This window comes from Neodiprion pinetum, chromosome 5 (assembly GCF_021155775.2).
Source record: "Neodiprion pinetum isolate iyNeoPine1 chromosome 5, iyNeoPine1.2, whole genome shotgun sequence".
Lineage (NCBI taxonomy): Eukaryota > Metazoa > Arthropoda > Insecta > Hymenoptera > Diprionidae > Neodiprion > Neodiprion pinetum.
This window is the reverse complement of record NC_060236.1, coordinates 6,315,600-6,338,769: the sequence shown is the minus strand read 5'-3', so window position 1 is coordinate 6,338,769 and position 23,170 is coordinate 6,315,600. Positions and strand designations below refer to the sequence as shown.

The window sequence follows — 23,170 nt, the reverse complement described above, 5'->3', positions numbered from 1 at the left end:
TGAAAACCGCAACAATTATAAGAATAATAATCATAATGATAATGCGTGTCGAAAATATTTGGGGCAACAAATAAAATCGCTCGATACCGAAAAATTGTCAAGTCGAAATTTAAACCTTCAAATAAATAGACGATCGAAAAAGTTTATTCCTGCGTGGAAGTTTTTTTCACATCTGACGATGAGGTCCACAAATTTACATTCGTCTTTCCATCTAGATCTGGGAGTTGAATAATTAATTTCTTTGTTATTACTTTTGTTCTTCATAAACTTGAAAAAAACAAAAAAAAAAAAAATTCAAGAAATTGAAAAATAAAATGCGGATAAAAATGAAGGATGAATGAAATTATCAAATCGATAGTTTCTAGGTGTAATTACCTATACAGTTGTGTTATTGTACATTTCAATTCGATATTCGATTTTTCCCGAGAATTAAAAATTGGCCAAAATCGTTCAAACAACATTCAAACAAAGCGTAATATAATAACTGTCCCAATTCCTGATCACTCGAAAAACAATTGGATGTATAAATAAACATGCGATGCTGTAGCGCATTTTTTGATCCGTTTGAATATAGAAAGTAAAAAAAAAAAGAAAAGATTAATGTTCCCTGTCATACTTTGATTACGAAAGAAATTTAAACTTTTTTTTTCATAGTTATCAAATAGACGTTATAATAAAATTAGTAGCATTACAAAAATACAAGATTAAAAATTCTTTTTTCTCATTCGTTCGAAACAGTCAGTGCAATATCGCAATTTTTGTTTTCATCGTAATAAATTATTCCTCTTGAATGTTTCATCAAATTTGAATATTCAACGATGCCGGAACGACGAAAAAAAAAAAAGATGTTTCAAGTGCGTTTGCATGAAACACTCTATTGGAGAAAAAAAAACCAAAAAAGAATCAATTTATATCGTAGAGAGAAATCGCACGAATCGACCACAATTCTCAGCAACTTGCCGAGCGATATTTCAAACGATGAATCGATATATCCATACGTGTGTTGATGAAAAATTGAATTAATTTTTATTCTTGCTCCTGCTTAAAGTTATCTCCAAAGATCTCAATGCACGAATAATTCTCAGTAAAATTAACAAATAGCATCGATACTTGTCGAATGAATTTCATTTCACCCCGAGATTCAAACGTCGAGCTTTTCGCCTACGGCTCGGCCGCATGCGGCCATTAATTTCGATTAGCTTCCAGGTAGGCATAATTTAGCTAACAAATTGGAATTTCTGCATGGCGCATCGGGTTTCGCTAACCATATACGGATTCTCGTAGTAAGTGCTGCTTCGAAAGGGACGCCGTTTCAGCCATGTCCGCGTAACGTATTTCCGATAATTTGCGCGGAACACTCACCCAAGAGAGTCCGGCTCCCGATTATTAACTTGACCAACTTCATCCTACATACATATATATATATATATATTATGGTTTAATTACCTTTGAATACAATTTCAATGTCGAATAACTTTTAAAGGAGTGAATTTCATGAAAAATGTTGAGAGACCTTTTTTGTAGAGCATCAAATTTCCCACAAACATAATGGTTTGATCTATGAAAATATTGATTTTTCTGGTAATTACAAAAATCAAAAATTCAAACAAAAATTTGAAAAAACAAATCAATGTTTAAGGCACGATTACAAGGAAACGGCTCGATCTACGTCAATTTAGTAAGAGAGCTTTTTTTGTAGGAAATTTAATTTCCTTCAAAAATATGGATTAATAAAATTTTTCAGATTGACAATTGACGGATTTTGGGTAAAAAAATGCGGCAACTGTTAAAACATCAATAGCTGTAACGATACACCCCTTAATATTAATATTAAGGGCTCAAACTTTCGGGATAATTTTTATTTGTCGTCATGAACAATGTTTTTACAGTACCATTAAAAAAAAAAAATTCTTCGTTTTTTTTGGCCCAGTCTAATATATATGTATATATTTTATATATATATGGTATAGAGGTATATTACACACATCGTCTCTATGGTCAACCATTCACCACCAATTTCTCTGGACCTAGTTTCCGGCGACCATTAATTCGTCCTGCGGAGAGAGATACGCACGTAACGCTGTGAACATACTGAGAATGACGAAAAATAACGGATTATTTTTTAAACTCGATTAATCGATAGACTATATTGATTATTTTTCTTCGCGATCGATTTTTGTTTTTTTTATACTCCCATACTCAATTTATCTGATTGAAGTATCGATTATTATTATCATTGTTTTACTTGCTAAGATGATTGTTCAATACAATAATCGAAGAATAAATGAATATTTTCATCTGAAATATTAAAATATTTTTATAAAAAACTTTTCCGCTGTTGAGACTACCTACTAAAATTTACAAAATTTTGGTTTCATGTACACCATTTCAAAAAAAAAAACTAATTCGTCGATAATGAATCGATTAATTTTTAGCGATTCGATCGAGTCGCGTTCGATTATTTTTTTGGACTCGATTAATCGACGCATTGATTATTATTTTTAGCTTAGTGGCCGTCGCTCGAACATTCCTTATATGTACATAAACATGTATTATGCATACATTTCGAAATGAACGAGGGAAATTCAGATGAAAATAATAATTAAGAGTCACTTTTTGCCGTCATTGTTTTGAAATAGATGATTGGATAAAGCGATTAGGGTAGTGAATTTTTTGAAAAATGGCACATTTTTATTATTTATTTGATATAGCGGGAAATTAATACGAAAATAGATTTTGGAATATTTGAGTATTATGGTTGTGCAATAATTACATTTCGAATTATGATTTTTAAAGAAAAATAATCGATTTATTGTAAACCACTTGAGGTTGTTACATATATAATGTTTTAGAATCGACAATATATATATATATATATATTTATATTTATATTTATATTTATATCTATAATAATAATAATGTTTTCACTACAATTATACGTGTATAGGAGGACATTATTTACATTGAAAGGGAATTTACTATATCGTAAGTTCGTATTTCCATATTATATACAAATAAATATTATCCTATAAATTTACACCGTGGTTTTATTCTTGAGGTTGCGGAAAATCTGGTCAACGGTTTCTTTCTTTTCTGTTTTTGATTTGCTTTTACACAAAACTAACTTTACATCGTATTCTATACGGTAGATCCGATAACTTGTTACTGTTACTAGTATTATTATTATTATTATTACTATTTTTATTACATATGAATTAAAAAAAATGCGACGAAATTGGAAATTATGAGAAGATAAAAAATTGGCAAAGGATAAAAAAACTTGAGCAGTCTACTTTTTCTTTTTCTTTTTTTTTCCACTTTCCTTTCTTTGCATCTGCACTTTTTTTTACTTTTCCAAATCTACGGCGTAAAAATATAACCGCGGAGTAACGAATTTATTCTCCTCGATACATTCGATGGCGTATTAACAAAATAATGTAGGCATAGGTATATAATAATGTAAGGTATAATACTATAGGATTTTTTGTTTTTCTCGTTTTCAAGTAACAAAACTACATATATATGGATGTAAAGATTTGAAACATGCAAATATTTGTAGTATCGTTATTGTAATTGCAATCACTTCCTGAAATTAAACACAAGATTCTTTCGATATCATCATTGTATTATTTTATACGCAATAATACGAACATTTTTTCTCTCTTCTTCACATTTCATTATATTTTTTATTTATGCATCACCTATGTTGTTTTTTACGTTACATTCTAATATCGCGTTTAAGGATGCCTCATTTCATATTATGATATACCGTGCGCCAATTTTTTTTATTTTTTTTTAATTTTTTGTCTTTTTGCAAATGAAGTTTATGCTGCATGGCGTAATGCGAGGAGTCTCTCCGAGTACATGTATAAACGATAAAATAATACGCGCTGTATCAGCGAAGCAATCGCATGCGAAAAATTGATCGATACACTCCGAATAATATATTCGAAGCTTACATACTGATGGAATTTCGATCATCGTCATCGTTAAAATATATAATAATAATCCCTTTATGTACACAGTACAAAATAAATCGACCGAAATTATTATTATTATTATTATTACTACTATTACTATTATTATTAATGTATCGTTAATGCCGAGATGACGACAGTTCGATAACCTTGAACAATATTTGCGAATGATGCGTAAATGATAGGGTAGATTATACGGGTAAGGTGTGTGTAAATAAATGTGCGTTTTCGTTCACTTTTCGCTCGACGAATCGATACATTCGTTTATCTATCTACAAACTATTACGAATAGCTAAAAATTAACGCACTTCTATACCATGCATATTTTTTTTTTTTGGTTTTTTTTTTTCTTGATTTTTTTCTGATTTCACACTTTTACGTACAATTTGCGATTGGTATACGATTCATGCGTGTGTGCCTATTGTATTTTACCCGTGGAGAATGTATGAAATTGACGAAATTCCAATCCCGCTACAGTCTAGCTGAATTTTGTTATACTGTATCGTTAATTAGGACTATAATTTACAATTATGCCTATAAATATATAACTTAATTACTTGTAACAATGAAACTTGCCGGTGAGATGGGAGTAGCGGACAGAAGAGTGTTTTTTTTTTCTTTTCTTTTTTTCTTTTTTCTATCCCATTTTATACAGTCTCTCTTCGTTACTAATATTTTTGGGAAAACTGAGGTGTTTCTTGTTTTTTTTATTTCATTTTTTTCTCGAGAATGATCGTTTCATGCGCTAATGAAATAAATTAAACATGATATTTTTCATACGTAAAATAACGCGTGTGTGTGTGTGTATGTGTATGTGTGTGTGTATATATATATATATATATATATACTGTACATGCTTATACATAATATTACGTTTGTGTGTAAATGACGGTGATGATTATCATACTGACTGAATATGTCGACGGACAAATTTGAAACGTATACTTCCGTTTAAAGTGAACCCGATCTCACTGACAAGCTTATTATTGTTGTTGTTATTATTATTATTATTATTATTATTATTATATTATTACTATTATGTATTTAATGGTAAAGCGTTTTTTACACAGGAATAAATGTCAGTCGTGCACACGACCGCTTAAAAAGAATAAAAAAAAAAAAAAAAGGAAAAGCGGTCACTGAGATTCAACGTGAGTTGTTGGTTCATATTACATGTATACCTTATTATTATCATCGTCTCTTTATCATCGATCAAAAAGAATATAAATACATCTGACAAAGATAGCGGGATAAGAAAGCATAGACAAAAAGAAAATGATTTAAAAGAGAAAGATGGAAAAGAAAGTGAAAAAAAAATAAAAAATAAAATAACAATTGAATACACGATATCTGGATTATTCTTTGTTGCGTCAATTTTGTCTTTCCAAGTTTTCATCTTGATTTTACGACGTTTTTTTCCTTTCCTATTAACAGTACAATATACTCTATTTTAAAACTTTTTACAAATACAAACTATCGGACGTTTCAATTTCCTGCAAATCGCTGTACATATTCGCGACAATTTTATACATTTCGATGCAAAACATTTTCTTTCCATCTTTTTCCTCATCTTTATCGCTGTCTCACTTTGTCTTCTCTTATTTCACAATAATGTAACAATTACGAGCAGTATACACGTATTTACTATACATGGTATACGATGTTTCGCTGAAAGAAAAAAAGTTGAAAAAAAAAAAAAAAAACAAACAAAATTGAACAATAAAGCATAAATACAATTATAAATGAAGCAATTTCAAAATGCGATTCTTTCACGATTATTATTTGTACCATTGCATTCACTGCACGCGCAAATAATATACCGAGAAATCGCTCAATCATATTTATGTTCGTACCTAATTAAGTCAAAAATGTACATTTGCATACATACATACATATACGTGTGTGTGTTTATATATATATGTATAAGGCGTAACAATATTTAAACGTTGTGCCAGCGTTTAATTCACCGATGAACATCCTTTCTTTTCCATTTTGTTTTTGTTTTTTTTTTTTGGTTGTTTGATTCGATGAGTCGGTGTCGAAAGCTTAGAGGAATAAGTATCTGCCGACTGTGAGTAAAACTATCGATAAAAATAGTCCTTCGGTTTTGGCTACGGCTCCTGAACTAGACAGACATTTCTTGATCGGGAACTTTTCGCAATGTTTCTGTAACGGAAATAAAAAAAGATACTTATTTCGAATGAAGCGAAATGAAAATTTCGGAAAAAACGTCTCGTAATCTTTCGAGACTTGTCGACGGGTTGAAAAATGAAAAAATGTGGCAAATAAAAAAACTAGAACACGCTGATACTTTGTTCGAACAACAAGAAGAAGAATAAGAGGAACAAAAAAAAATTATAATTTATCCCGAAACTTCAACGAACAGCATTGAATACAGTTTATTGTAAAAGTGGGTTGCAGAATACAGGCGAATATTGCGATTATTGTGGCAGCTTACCTTGATCAGAGAGGAAGATGTTCTATCGAAGAATTCTTTTGTAAAAGTAGCGGTTTCCTCGCCGCATTTTACCAACACCGTGCGATACGAACAGTCGAGATAATTTTGGAATGAACTGTAACGAGAAGGACGGAGAAAAAAAATAATTTAATAAAATTGTCGAGTTATAAAATCAAGCTTACCGAATTAAAAAAAAATTCTTACACAACTGTCAATTTTTATTCAATTCATTTTACTCTCGCTGCGGTATCGAGTGAAATTTTTTCCTATGCGTAGATTGCGCAAAAATTCGATTACGTCAAGGGCGAAAGGGCGATTAATTGGGGATTAATTAACGAAATTTTAGCCGGTTAAAATCGAGCCGAAAATTCGTCGCCGCGGTCTCGATGGTTGAATTAATCGTCGAGGAGGTAATGTGATTTTAAAAACAACGGCGAGACGAACGAATTCTTTTTTTTTTTTTTTTATTTCATTTATTTATTTTTTTTTATTTTATTTATTTTTTTTTTCGTTTAGGGAAATTAATTACGTCCAAAGAAATGAAGCGAGGGAGGAAGAGGAAAAGGAAACTCAATTTTCGGAGGAAATTATAATTGTAGATTTCCGAAAACAAAAATCTTTGAGAATATTCAAATTTAAAATTAAAAGGATAATCAACTTATTACAGATACGGAGAACACGGAAGAAAACAAATGCAGAATTATGATTTATTATGTAAACTTGAAAAAAAGTGACAGAAAAGCTCTGTCTCAAATCTGATCGTATCGAATTCGTTTGAAATCTTATCTCACGCTATTGAAGGTAAAAAATAATTTCAAAGCTCACAGGATGTTTAAAAATGAAAAATTTCCGCAAACAACTTGAATCTGGGGTATATTGATTTTGGCAATTTTTTTCATCTCTAAAATTCGCCGATTTATCAAGAACCCGACGATGTTACAAATAATTCTTTCATATTCGTTGTAAACAAGTATTTAAATTTAACTGCGCGAGGGACATTTTAATTTTCTCGGTCAAATTTACGCTTATCAAATTACATACGTGAATTATACACGATTTATTTCTTTTTGTTGTCGCGTAAAATTCACAAAACATCAGGCTGAACTAGAAGTCGGATTAAATTGCTTCAATTGAGCTTAATGCGACCGAGATGTATGCGCACGATGACGTCACGACTCGCAGCTATTCCAGTATTCCACAATAATTCTCGTGTATAATTCTGATTAACAAGGCCGTGCAAGACTACAAGGTATACATAATTGTTTCATTGACCGTAGCGTCGCTGAAAATAACTGCCGACTTAATTGGACGGTCACGGCCGATAAAAAAAAAAAGGATGAAAAAATTTTATGCCCGTCGAAAGAATTATATACCGTAAGAATTGTCATTTCATCGCAATTACCTCTCCTATACAATATATATATATATATATATATAGGAATTATAAAATTTTTTAAACCCCTTTCTTTCCGCAACTATATCAATTTTTTAAACTCAATCAATACTCGACGTCAACTTTTTGCTGCACATATTGTTTTATTTTAGTTTATTTCATATAATAGTAACGACAGTAGTATTCAATTTGATTCAACTCACCAGCAAATCTCTTTCATTGGTTCGTTGGGCTTGATAACAGCCATCTCCTGCATCTGGGCTGTATATTTATGCGAACAGCTGTCGAATTGCGGTTTGACTTGTTGCATGCACGGCATGTGTTTTAGAAAATCTGAAACACGCGATGAAAGTGATGATAATTTTTTTTTTTTTTCTCCGACAAGCAAATCGATCGTTCGATTCAATCAAACATTTTCGCATGTACAAATATTTTAACGGGTCAAGCGTTGAGAGGTATGGAGGGAAAAAAAATCACTGCGACTAATGACAAATTTTATTTATCATAATCACGAAAATGATCGTAATTATAACGGTTAATTAACTCGTTGGCGTAATTCAAGTCTTGTTGGCGGTTATTGTACGTAATGTCAAATATCGAGCATAAATATTTATAATGTATACAAGTAGAAGGGAAATTTTTTTCAAATATACAAATAATACACAGATACGATAATATTATCTTTCATACTCACTGTCTTGATAAGGTCCCTCCTGACAGAGTTCCATTATCGCTGTATTCACGTCTACGTAAAGTTCGTTGAAGTGTTGCCGTTGAGGTTCGTTCATGCATTGAGCGGTGTACCTTTTTATGCACGACACCGCCGACGATAGTTCTCTGTACGTAACGTAAACAAAGAAACACGTTTTCGATTAATAACATTGTTGATTAAGCAACAAATAAAAAAGAGTCTAGACAAGATATTTTAAAAAGAATTGAAAAAGATAAAAAAGAATATCGTTTTATATGTTTTATTACAGCGTTTGCAGTTATACGTAACATTTCAAAATCGTTTACGCGCGATCAAGTTCTATTATGTTACAATATACGTCAGGATCGAGTCGAAAGATTAACGGAAATTGAGAAATGCGGGAAGAAATGTAAAGAAAAATCACCGCGGAGCGATAACGTCGTTCGATATTTAAGCCCCGATTAATACGAACTCTGATAAGAATCTTTCAATCCCGAATGCTAATGACTCGATCGTTTATTACGGTCTAAATCGGGCAGCAGGCCTCGATCCTTTGGGGGTAAAACTGAAAAGGATCCCTCAGTATTATATCCTAGATTCTAGAGTATCTATCTTGGAGGATATACGGCGGATGCGGACCGCAATTTCCGCGCTTGCATTATCAAGGGAAAAATTGGATTGATACGAGACGATGCGGATAAAATCGATTGCGATTTTTCAACTCTATATAATTCGGTTTTTCGGCATCAAAGAGAAAAAATAATCAATTTGTTATTACAATTAAACAAGGCATACAAAACATTAGTTTTTGATTAGTATTTTTCCATTTTTTAGCACTAAAAAAAAAAGATAATGGTGAAAAACAATATATATATATATTGTTGCAGTTTGCAATCTGACCTAATTGCACTTGGATTGTTTGTCGAATAGAAATAAGATATAAAAAAATAAGACCAAATATCGTTTGCATAACAAATATAATTTATTCGTTTAAATTTCTTTTTTTTTTATGCAAATAGAGACCCGCATCGCTATACCTACAATTAAATTTCTCAATTGACGTTGGATTTGACGACTTTATATTCGAGACGCGTTAAAAAATGGTTTATTGTACCTAATCTGACAATAAGACGAACAGGTTGAACAATGTATGAGCTCCGGTTCCGTATCTTTACCAGTTCCGACGTTAAACGACCGTTGGGGTTGAAACTTTATTCATCATGTTATTATCCGCCTCGTTTCTACCCCAGGACCGAGAGTTGATTCGAAAACTTGATATCTTAGTACCAACTTCCGGTTACAAAGGCCGGATTATTACGGGCGTATAACGTATGCCGTAGTTAGAAATGTTCATGCAAAACTTTTAGTGCTTCGGGGTAGACAAGAATTTTAGTGAAGATTCAGAGAAGATTTCCCAGTGATTTCCAATGACTTTTCAACCGTTCTGGACGATCCTTAATTAACTCCGGTTTGGATAGAATCTCAGAGAATGTGTGCAACGAGTCACTGGGAATCGGTCGAACTTGTCCGGAAAGTCGGAAGATCATTGAAAATCAATGGAAAATCACTCGGTGAAATGAAAATGAACGGAAAGACGCGATTGTAAGATAAAAATGAAACGGGATATTAATTGATTGAAATTATTTTGGGTTATTTTTAAAGTGCTTCGCAACGATTTACAATTATTTCGTTTATTAATATCGATTGTTTTATCACGTTGTTTCGAAGAATGTTACAAAGCTGAAGTTGGTGACGTTGATGCAACGAAAGATTGAGGAAACGAATCATCGTTTTACAATTTCCTTGTGACTTTCACAGAAGTTGGCTTTTCAGAACACAAACACACGAGTATGATTGTTTGTCATGGTTCACAAAATTTCAGACGATTCCAAAGGCGCGAACTAACTTTACTTACCCTTATAGAATATCCGAGTCATTCAAGTTCCTTTTATTATATTTACAATTTCATTTTCCAGTGTTTCCTTATTTTTAACTTTTATACACTTTAGGATTCGGTGAGTATTTGTGCGTTTCGATGTTTTACTTACATGCAGACTCGTTGGAGTTGTTCCTTCGTAGTAACCAATTCTGACCAGTCGCTTGAGAGGGTTTGCAACGGTCTTGCACATCGTGCCAATTCTTCTGGTCCGCATGATTCGCCTCGACAGCTTGCCAGCACTGTAACAGAACGAGAAAAAAAGCGGATCGTTAAAGAAATTATCGAATATCTATAGATTTGCGGATTCGGTATGCAGGTGAATTCGGATATGAGGCTGAAGTTAATAACTCGAGAAATTTAGGTGACTAAACGTTGGACAGGGTGGCCACCAATTTTTGGGGAAAAAAAACCATGACATTTCCAAAATTTCAAGGACCTAAAACCTAGTTTTTCCCGACATTTCATAAATATGAGTTTTTCAATGCATATGCGTATTGCGGTTTTACTGAATTTCAGGTTGTTCCAAGTTTCGAAGTAATTAATATTTATTTCACGCAACGTTCAAATATACAAACTCCTGAACCTGACAAACGAATTAACGGCACAGCACTCTCTATTCTCTAGGAGTCTAGACTCTTCTACGAGTCTCGTATATGTACAGTATACATATATAATAAGCCTTCTCTCGCTCTATTTCCGGACGGTATTCTATACCAACCAGCAGCAGGCTAAATTCTCCGACTCAGCACACTTACAGTACCTACGCCCTAGCATCCGTGACGTCTGTAATTCTGGATGAACCGAATTTAAAACGATGAAAACATAACGCAATGTGCAGTAATTGAGTTAAAAATTCTCTATCCCTTCGTTTTTCCTTCTTCTTTGATATTTACGTAATAAAATTTGTGGAATAAATTTTAAACCGATTCCTTGGCTGGGTTGTCAAGTCTTCTACGAAAATCCTCCAAGGATCCGTTCGCAAATGTTTGACAGAGTTAAGCTCCGTGTAAGCTCCGCATACTTTTGTAGACTTTAATGCAACCTGACGCGAGGCTCTCCTCCGTCTCTTTTTCCCCTTTTCTCAACGTTTTAGCGTTAATCTAGTAGAATTGCACCGGGAATTACGTACAGTTTCGTTTCCATGCTCTGCTGCATTTTTTAGAAACATATTAGCACGAAAGTTTTACGTTTTTTTTTCATTTGTTTTTGTTTTCGTTTTTTAACCGCGTTAAAACATAGAAACTGTGCATTCGTACAGCGCGAGGTTACACGTGATGAGGGGAGCAGACTCGAGAGTTAATTAATTATGACGCATGAATGCGATATTGTGAATTATGGTTTAACCCATCGTCTACCTGTTTGCACACCCGTGGAAAAACCATCCGTTCAAATTATTATACTTGATGTGGATTTAACGGGGATTTAATGGGTTTTGTTTACCTGCAGCTTATTTATTAGCGCGAATATATATATATATATATATATATATATATATTATATATACTTTATGCAATTAGTTGCAGTGTGATGAGAAATTGTTTCTGAAAGAGAGAAAAGAGAGAGAGAGAGAGAGAGAGTGAATTAATTAAAGAGAGGAAATTAATTGCAGAAACTTTCCGGTTACTGTTCGAGAGCCTTATAATATATATATAGAATTAATGACAGAAATCTTTTAATGCAAGATTTACAGTGTAAACAATAATTTTGCGATATTTTATCGCACGGAAATATTCATTATATATACAAAAAAAAAAAATTGTGAATCGAATCTCGCGCGTAACTGAGAATTTTTCTACCGTAATAGATTCAATAAATTCCAGATTCTGAATAAAATTCGTTTACAACAGTGTTACTTGTTTTATCATATTTTCTCTGTAGAGGTTATCAATGATTTTCCTTGCAGTGAATTTTTATACGAAAATTATGATCGTTGCTGGAGGATTGTTATTTTCAATAGCTGTAAAATACAAGCAACGATAAATCGTTGAAAATTATTTCCCTATCGTCTGCAACAGTAACAGAGAGTAAGATATAATATCTAACCCCGCTTCGCTTTCCGCACCGGATGGATAATAAAAGTGCGGCTGTTATTCGAGTTTTCATACCGTACGTAATGAAGATATACGCACAAAAAGACCCCGAAGCGTGTATTGTACAATGTAATAGTTCAACAAACTAAATCCGTGCTCCTTGTTACAAAGTTGCAACAATTCTGTATCTCGGTTATTGTTACAAGTGCGGAATCAAAATGCCGTCTGCTTTATACGCGTATTACGTTACTACGATTTTCATTCTCGCATAGAATTTAACGATCAAAGCTGCGGAGAAGTAAATTTTTTTCCTCATTCTCTCTACGACGTTATTATCATTTATCACACTGTTAAACTCCCATAACGATGATCATCGCGCGTGCAAAACGACGCGCTGTTACAAAACGATATTATACATATATTGTATGCAGCATTTGATAAAACGACTTACGTTACGATACGTGCGTGTGTATTGCGCATTAAACGGTAAATGCTTTTATATTACGCGAGCATATTTTACGCGTTTTTCCGTACACAAATTACTCGTTTCTATGACGGCGGCAGCGCGAGTCTGCGAATGCGCATGCGCGGAGTAATGAAAAGACCATTTTCAAGCCCTAGGAGTTAACACTGGAATTTTCCGCACGGCGCGCACGCGTCGTAGCGAATAAATCTGACATTACGCGACCCTAACCTCAATTTCGTGCTCTTGTTGGTATAACGAATGCAACGGTATTTTCGCTTCGCGTATTTTCAATACTCGGCTTCGACTTCGCCTACGACTCGTATTGCAAACTTAAGCTCGGTCCGAAAATACCGAGTTTCCCTCCTCGTTGCACAATATAGGTATCCGACTATTATATTCTAGAACTAATGAATACCCGTAAGCTTTTTTTGCTCATTATTCGACAAACTTTGCGATATCCGTTTTCATGTTGTATACCTATATTTGCCTAATACACTGCGAAGAACAGCGGTGGGATTATACACCTGTGGCAAAAGCGAAAAACAAAACAAACAAAAAAAAAAAAAGCCAAAAAAAGTCTCCGTTTTTGTTCCCGTTTCGAACAGGACTGGCTTGAGATTACACTTTGGCGGTAATCGAATATTGATTACATTTCAGATATACATATACGGTTGCGTACAAAACATACAGGCATGGACAGCATCGATGCGCTATATATAATATAATAATGCATGTATCAACTGCAGTGCGATCTGCATGCACGCTATATTGGAGTCGATTAGTGCGATGTAGTGCGCAATGGGATTCGCGTTTGAAACAGTGATAACCCCCCCCCCCCCCCCCCTCCCCTCAAAAAAGAAAATCACGCGAATGAACAAAAAATGTAACAAATTACAGTGATAGAAATTATTCAATTAAACGAAAAAAAAAAAAAAAAAAAGTTGAAGAGTTCGCTATAGAGATCGTAGTTAAAATTTTATGTAATACAAAGGTGAAAATCGAAGGAGTACCGTTTATTGACTTGTAATTGAGCATGTGCAAGGTTCTCGATGCTTGTGTTTATAATATATGTAGATTGAATTGAGGGGTGCAGGGAAAAAATAATTGGAAATGTGTTTATACAGAGAGAAAGAGGGAGAGGGAGAGAGTGAGAGAGAGAGAGAGAGAGTAAGAGAGAGAAAGAGAGGTACGGGTGATAAAGGGAAGAAATCAAACAGAAATAAAAAAATAAAAATAAAAAAGCACACGAATTTAGTTAATGGAAAATCTCTTTGCCAACGTATAGGTTTTTATCTCATGCCGGTGAATAGAACTTCCCCATAGAATGAAACTGATGAAATTCTATTATTAAATATCTTTCTTTTATTACTTCTGCCGACATGTGCGTTGTACGTGATCGATCACTGCCAATCTGCTGGGGGCGTAAGGATGACGTAAATACCACGTATACATATACACATTTACCCAATTGCTCAACTATTCGCAGCGTTTGTACATTGGTATAGTATTATACATACATATTATACTGTATATACAAATATGCGAGATATGCGCATCTTACAAACGCAATTCTGTTCATTCAAAATCGACTTATAAAGTGCAATTTAGTCGATTCAAGTCGGGATCAACGAGATCAATTCTTTTCCTATCTATATCGAAGAAAAAACTTTCGACTTTGCATACCGCAAAACAATATTATATATACATATTTGTATATAGATATATATATATATAATTTCAATTTTATTTGGGTCAGGTAAATTGTTAACTTACAAAAGTTAATATCTAATATTAGATAAACGGATGAGAGGTTCGTTATCGTCTCTTGCAGGGCGTTCGATGACCCTTTCATAGTATAATCTCTACGCACTTTAAGCCTGCATTCATGCACGTATCTATGCCTATAATGTAGATATGATATATATACATATATGGTATATATTGTAGAGGCGCGCGAAGCGATTTATCGTTCAAAGGGTGAATTCACCCCATTCAACCTGGTATAATGCACCCTTTCCATATACCTAACACGTATCCGTCTGTGTCCTGAAGCATTTATACCGTAGGCGATTAATTGTCCCCGGATTTGTCCGTCCCTCAAATTTATCGCGGTCAGTATAATTGTATATAATATCCGTTACACGTTTTACCACACCCGCTGAAGTGGGTAGTACGAATTTTATATCTTATCGGATTCGTTACACAACACTCTAGAACATATGCCTAAGAGGGTCGTCGGCTTATTCGATACTCGGTTATATAATATATGTCATATGACAAACTATGATTATCGTGATATATAATATCAGCATGTGCGAGAAGGAAAAACAAAACCAAAAAAAAAAAAAAAACCATGCAAATAGAAGCATATAAAGTTTAAGACATACAACGGACAGAGATAACTGACGCGATGAAAGATTTTAATTAGAAAATGTATTATATTTGTCGTGTAACTTCTTCATTCGTATTATATCTAGGAAGTAGGAAAAGATTGTGACAAGATCAGAGCTTAATGAAAATATATTTTTTATATGTATATTCGAATCGAGTCGCGGAAATGTGTGAAGTGTTGGCATGCTATGGACCATGTTTGCGATTATCCAAATTCAATTTGATTATCGAATAATTAGAATTTTTATTTTTCGAAGAGTTATCGAAGCGTATAAATCATATTTACTGACTAGAGCCGCCGAGAGATAATTTGATTATTATAATACGTAAATATTACGCAATTTGGCCTCTTTTGCTATCAGTTGTTCAATTTTTATACAGGTGCATGTGTACATGTCGAATAACAATTTTCGTACGGAATATGCACGTTTGATATAACCACATTAAGGAGAATTTAAACTGATTATAATCGTTTTGTCACGAGATAAGGTGAATCAAAAAGCTTGAAATTAAATTACAAGAGACAAATATTACTCGGCTTGGCCTCGTTAACTCGAAAGACTTTGTTTGCAAATGATATGGACGTAGATAAAGTTTTTGGTTTTTTAAACTCCACCGTTTGAAAATATAAAAAAAAAATATATATATATATATTTCATGTCATTTTGCAGGCGCAAGACTCTCGAATCCAGACGCGTAATAAATCCTTCTATTCGGACGGTTGAAAAATTTTACACGTGGCAAGAAATAAAAAACGAACACTCCGGGTCTCTACGTGTATAATGTACGCAATACGCGATTGCGATAATATTAGATCTATAATTAATTACGTGCGATTTGACGAATGCAGCTGATCGAACACTTCATCGAATTATTAATACAGACTCTAAAGCTGCGTGAATTTGTGGTTATAATCAGCGATGTGAGGATTTTATTTAAATCATGATAATCCATTTATCTGCACATGATAGATCGAAAAATATTATTGTTTACAGTCAACCTTGAATGCAAAGAGATAATTTGTTATTAATGCATAATAAGTACATTTATAATACACATGCATATTTTATACATAGGATATTCAGTTAACAATCTGCCAATCGTGGAGAAAATTTTTCTTCTACATATTGTACGCACAAATTTTAGTTACATATTTTATCAAATCATGTCAAAGTATGCTTTGTGTTCGAAAAAAAAAAAATAAAAATATGTCAAACATTTTCAATTCCATCACAGAAGCAGCAGATAATTGGTTGTAATTTTTTTTTAACAGTAGACCGTAAGGATGGTCAAAAAAATTGGGATAATATTTCGGTAACAAATTATAGTAACTAGATACACTGTAAACGCTTAAATCTTATACATACTAACGTATCTATCTGTACAGTGATTCGCCAAGTTTAAAAGAAAAATTAACATTCCGTTAACGCGACATTGGCCTCAAAAACATTAGAGCAAAAAATAAACATCCCGATCGAATTAACGGCGCCTAAAACACGGACGGACCCCGTTTCGGCATAATAACTGGTCTTTTGGCAATCTAATCGCGAACCATTCGTTCGAACGCACCGTCCTTAAGTTGGCGCCACACGTGATATACAGTCGAGTCTAGACTCTGGATAGTTACGTAATCCGCGTCTCTCGTCAACATTTCTCTCTCTCTCTCTCTCTCTCTCTCTCTCTCTCTCTCTCTCTTCTCTCTCTCTCTCTCTCTCTCACTCTCACTCTCACTCGCACTCTCTCTTTCTCTTTGCCTTGCTCGCTCCACGGTTGATTATACGCAGAGTAAACAATTGCTCCCATCCGTTACAGAGGGTGAAAATAATACGTCAAAATTCACAGTAATTCTCGACTCTGCGTCGCGCTATACGTAGAAACAATATCGCAAATAGTGTGGAGATCACGTTTTATTATAATAACATATGTACACATGCAATATAGGTATATCACAGGTGTATACCGTAATGTTACACAAATACATATAATACTGCTAGATTCGTTTCAAGTAAATCATGTTCGCAGAATTTACCGTTATAACGTCTATTGTACAATTGCATTATTTATTACGCGGTTAAACAAATTTTCGACAGTTCCGAAAACTGGGTGCGAGAATCCCAAATTTTTTTATTTCACCGAAAATTCGTCGTGGCGTTTTGTTCGACGTTTGTACGAACTTTCAAACTCTCAGTTTCTTCCCGCCGAAAAAATCCTCTGAAATCTAACCTAACCTAACTTAATCTGACTTGAAGTTGTGAAAAGAAGAAGCAAACTCAAAGAGAACGCTATATGTATAGTCAGTATTCACCGATCGAGTAACAATGTCACTTATTTTACTAATTTTTTTTTTTGTTTCTGCCATTATTGGCTATATATATATATATATATATATATATATATTAATAAACTTTTACGTTTCATGCTCGCAGCGAGAATAATAACTCTGTGCAAGAAAATTTGCGTGATAAATACGGTAATTTACCGAGACTAATTTTCATTATTCACTCTTATAGCTTTCGTCTGCGATAAGAATAATGAAAAAAGAAAAAAAAAAAAAAATCCCTTGCGTAATTTATGCATGAAAAGTCCCTAGGAATATTAAAATATCGCGCATGTATGTACATGTGAGAAACTTCCGTGCATCGGAGATCAAACGCAAGTATGGTTCTCGTGTTTCACGCGCGTACGAGGTGAATAGCCACGCATTTCGTGTAACACCTACACACCTACCAACCTTACACACCTACCTAACCTACACACCTTGCCTGCGTAGCTCGGCGCAAGGCCAGCCGACGTTGCAAGCCGTTCTCTCATTGGCTGAAATAGATCGTACGATGTTCTACGCGCGGTGTATAAATATCCAGGGTTACCAACACCACCGTCGGCAATCACCATTGCCGCCGTCGCATCCCCACATTCCCGCATCGCAATGCCAAGCAGACACCGAAGAATACGACGCGACACGCGTTTCTCTCTCTCTCTCTATCTTCCCGACTCTCTTTCTACCTTCTTATTATACCTCCAATTGTTATCCAAATAACAATATGACGGGGTGAAATATACGGTTTATAACTATATATTATATGAATGATCGTAAAACATGCACCGCTGCACAAGATCTGCATCACTCTTCGATATTGTTGTACTTGGTCGGTTGTTTATTTTCTTGCATTATTTTTTAATTTTTTTGTTTTTTTGTTATCGTTTCTTTCATTATACATTATTGTCGCAAGTTTCGATGAAAGGTAAAGTCGAGCACGGTGTCCCGAGGATATGTCGCAAACCTGTCGCATAAAACGGTCCTGTAGTATCAATCAATGTTATTATAATCGGGCGACAATTTATCATATATATGTACGTACGTATATGCCTAAGAAGCGCAAATATGCATTAGAAAATGGATATTACGAACAGTTGTTAACATTTCTCTGGAAATATTTATCGTTGCAATACTTTTCTCTGAAAGAATGTGACAAACGTGTCAGGAGGTTGCAGAGTAACAACGACGATACAATTTTATTATTCATGCAAACTGAGAAACGTCAAATTTTCCCGCAATCGAGTTTCCTTGCGAAAAAGTCGAATTGTTTTGGATACTTCGAAATCTCCCCTCCAAACTCGCGCGCTTCTCGTTGCTCAAACGTAATAAGCGGACGAGAGGCAAAAAGTGTTCATAAATTTTCTCCGAACAATAATTCGTTCAAGGTGTGCAAACTATAAAGAAAGAAAAAGTTTGCGTCGTGTTTGTGCGTGTGTCGGTGTGCAAGCGAAAAAGGTCTCCCAGTACGGCGATAAATTCTTTCTCGTACGATATAAAGTAAAAATTTTACCCCCCTCCGATATATTTAACGGAGGTGTTACATCTTCGTTTTCTTATTCTTCTATTTTCACCCCTAAGGTATTATGATGATAATAATAATAATGATAATCTTCTTCTAATATAATTTTTCCATTTTTCTCCCACAACCATATTCTGATCTCTTCCCTAAATTCGGCGCATGAGAAGAAAGAAACGGTGACAGAATTTATATTTTGATTTGGAGAATGAAAAGCAACAAGTAATTTAAACAGTCGACGTTCCAAGTAGAAAACTGTTAGTGTAATGGAAAATCAAACGCTCGAGATTGAGATTCGTAACGTTGACGTGACGGTAAGTTTTTATCTGGGGGGGGGGGGGGGGGGAACTTGACCTCGGAATTTCAGTATCGTATGAAATTCACCGTAAATCCACAATCAAAGCAAAAATATACACTCATCAAATATTACGGAGGTTACAGGTCAACTCTTATAAAAATCGTTGTAAAATGATAAATCAATGAATTTTGTTTCTTTCGATCTATTATTTATTACCACGCCAACATCACTAATTTTAATCTCTTAATCGGACGAAGACGAGACGAGAGAAGTAAACATATACATCCATATATATATATATACACAACATATTTGGAAAACTTGACCGGTTGAAAGTCACTATAAAATTTGCATACTAGTGATTTTTTATTTCCCCGTTACGTTTCGTTAACGTTAATGTTTACCAACTTCAGTCTCTTTTTTCGAAGCATCATCGCTGATACATATATATATATATATATATATATATATATATATATCCATACAATATCGTGGTTAAAGGTAAATAAATGTTATTTCGCCAATTAAACACAACATCTCCGTTTAATTTCTCGTCGAACGTGTACGTCAAGGCGAAGAAGGGGGGGGGGGGGGGGCAGGTGTGCGTGAGAAATGTGGAATGACGTTGGTCGAAAGGGGAGGGGGGAGAGCGACGCGCACGCCCATTGTTTCGACCAATCGGAGAGCCGGAGACGCCTGACGTCATATCGTACGATATAACGGACGTTGAGGAGCCACGTGCTCAGGTAAGAAAGAATCCGTATACTTATACAAGCACGAATGTGCCCGAGTAAAAGCCGTGAGACAAATACCGGTGGGGGATACGGAGAGTCTATTCTTGGACCAGGGAAAGGTGCCGCCGATTATATATACATATACGTGTGTGTGTGTATGTACGTATAGTATATATTTATATTTATATGCCGTACGTGGTTTTGTTTTTTTTATTTTTTTTCTCTATCTTTTTTTCACCTCTCGTTTTGCTCACGAGTCGAAGGGACGAAATAACAACCGACGTCAGAAGTTCAGGAAGTCAAATGTATATAACTTGTTGACTGCGACGTACGTTTTGAATTGGAGCGTTGCCATTTTTTCGATTATGTGTGGCGAAAAGAAGCATAAAAAAAAAAAAAAGAAAAATAAAAAGACTAATAAAACAAAAAAGAAAAGAAAAGAAACGAACAAGTTACTTGGCTGCTCGTTTTATAAATGTACGATTCCAAATATCGTATCTTTGATTTGGAAAATCTGACACGTGCGCTACCCTAATAATAATTCTACATATTATGTCGCATAGACTTCGGTTACATTTTTCAGTATCGATACCGTAAAATTGTGTAAAAATTTTTCATCTGCATAGTTCTTTATCTGTTTAATTCCTGATCGAACAACGCGATGCGTCATGATTCTCAGAGTATTTTTCATTTATTTATCGGATTATTTAGATCGACAATGACATATGAGATTAAAATACGAACAAAACGTAAGGACGAATTTCCGCGTATAATCAAACTTGCGTTTCACCTTTATTATATGTTATGATTTATCGTGAAACTTGAATCGACTTAAGGCCGTTAATTACAGAACTCGATGAAATAAATTTACTAAAGAATTGACTTAAATGAACCGAGAATTAAAGAAATAATCATTTTCTTGAGAGGTAATCCTTCAATTTTGCATTTCTTTTTTCTTATGCTTCCCAGTTTTGCAATTGACGATATTCAAACTCTCTGACAACGTTGCCGACTGTTCATATTTTCACCAAATTTTTCTTACGTAATATGTCTACGCGAATTAGAGTATAAAAAATGCATGTACGCATATTTTGCCAGACGGACGCTTCTCGTTAACGATTAAATTTTAATCCAAACGCGGTTTCGTAATTCCATTCCAATACAAGTTACCAGCCATTGATATATATATATAATTATATCAGAATCTTTAAAATTGAAATTTATTGACTCTTCGTCGTTATTTCCCAGCTTCCTTCACTTTTCTTCGTTGGTATGTATAATATATGTGTGTACGTACATTCGCCTGTCGAATCAAACGAAAAACAATGAACCGATCATACATTTTCGTTTTCGTTAGGTTTTCGAAAAATTACATGCATATAGATAACATAACACGTGTCCGATACTCACGGGAGTAAAATGCTGTCAACAAAAGGGCGAGCCAAGAAAGTTGAGTTTCGACGAAGTTTTTCATGTCGACTACGCGTCACGTTTTATTTATGCAATACACGTTATATCGTACAACTATCGCAATGTTGACAATCTATCACAGAAAATTAATATGTTCCCGTCTTGTTTAACAAAACGTACAAGTACCGCAAGTTTTCTCTGTGGTTCGTTCACACGCTGCACAAAAAACAAATTTATCACTGCATCAACTTGCAGAACAATTTATTAACAGTTTCATTAAACGTGTATACAATATGTGTATATGTTAAACACAAGAACGTTGATTACTTCACCGAAGGTTGGACGAATTATTTTCAGCTGATATACATACATATGTATATATAATTTTTTATTAAAAGTTTTCTACAACAATGTGTGTAAAATTGGAATTGAAACAAACAACCGTCACTGACAAATTTCGCGCGGTTTTATGACTCTCAAATCCGCGTTGCGATAAACCGTTGGCGGTGGAGCGAAGAGCGGTCGAGTGTTCGAAATTTGAAAATTTGAAAATTTAAATTTCGTCAATATCGTTCGGTCTTATCGCTCGCCGTGCTGCGGTTATTGCTTCGAGCTTATTAGATACAAATGTTTTTTGGTATTGGTTTTTTTTATTTGTATTTTTTTTTTAAGGAAAACACAAGAAAGCCGGCGCGGCGTTTGATATTTTTTATTTCTATATTCGACGATTCGTCTCGCCACTCCGTTCGCGCAACTGACTGACGGCAACTGGACTTTTCGCGGCAAGCCAAGCTCTCTCAAACCTCTTTCGGGATTTCTCAGAGGCGAAACGCGCATGCTCAGAACGAACAGCCGATCCTACCCAACGCTGCTAGGTATTTCTATACGCGGGGGGCGACTCGACTCTACTTATCTCTTTCTTTCTCCGCCGCGCCACGTCGGTCTCGTAAAGAAAAAGGTAGAAGGGAAGAAAAAAAAAATAAAATACGAGAAAAATAAAAGCCAACTCACACGTAAGATGACGCGCCGAGAGAGTCCGCTGAGCTCTCGCGATCAGCGTTCGATTTCAACGTCATTAACCCGACGATCATCGCGATTCCTTATCTTTTTTTTTTATCTCTCTCTCTCTCTCTGTCTCCAAAATATCGCAAAATATGTTCGATAAATTTTTATTCAGAGGAACGAATACCGTACGAACGATGTGTTTATACATGTTACACACCCTGTGTATAGGTGTATAAGATTAATTCCAACAATTTGTTTCTTCAATTAAAGGTGGGAATTATGAAAGGATGCAAGTGCCTGCAACCAAAAATTTAGAAAAAAAAAAAAAAAATTATCGAAGTTGTTTTATCGAAACACGTGGCACTTTCAACCTTTTTTAAACTCTCGTATTCAACTCTCGTACCGGTCATTTGTCGATGTTTCAAAATTTATAGTTAATTTAATTACCTCGAGGCTTTGTTTTTTCTCCATCTATCAAAACTCACGTATTTCAAAACTATAGTTGTGTATACGAATCTTCAAGATATGTGTAATTAATTCGGATT

The 23,170-nt window shown here is 34.4% G+C and overlaps 1 protein-coding gene and 1 long non-coding RNA gene across 2 annotated transcripts in view; one reads left to right on the top strand and one right to left on the bottom strand.

Annotated features, from left to right (window-relative positions):
* LOC124220114 (uncharacterized) overlaps positions 1 to 23,170 on the top strand; it is a 90,871-nt gene that overhangs the window by 42,029 nt on the left and 25,672 nt on the right. The gene's annotated exons all lie outside the window — the stretch shown is intronic.
* Positions 3,294 to 22,398, bottom strand: LOC124220109 (uncharacterized). Its single transcript, XM_046628570.2, has 6 exons — positions 21,621 to 22,398; positions 10,568 to 10,697; positions 8,523 to 8,665; positions 8,032 to 8,161; positions 6,436 to 6,550; positions 3,294 to 6,143 (listed from the first exon to the last, which is right to left on the bottom strand). The coding sequence occupies exons 1-6, from the start codon at positions 21,682 to 21,684 to the stop codon at positions 6,024 to 6,026; spliced, it is 702 nt and encodes a 233-aa protein (XP_046484526.1). The 5' UTR covers positions 21,685 to 22,398; the 3' UTR covers positions 3,294 to 6,023.

Excerpts from the sequence above, each read along its gene's own strand:
- LOC124220109 (XM_046628570.2), bottom strand. The coding sequence starts at position 21,684 with ATGAAAAACTTCGTCGAAACTCAACTTTCTTGGCTCGCCCTTTTGTTG. Across the intron at positions 8,666-10,567 it reads CAACTCCAACGAGTCTGCAT|AGAACTATCGTCGGCGGTGT; the intron begins GTAAGTAAAACA and ends CGTTACGTACAG. Across the intron at positions 8,162-8,522 it reads GGAGGGACCTTATCAAGACA|ATTTTCTAAAACACATGCCG; the intron begins GTGAGTATGAAA and ends CGCGTGTTTCAG.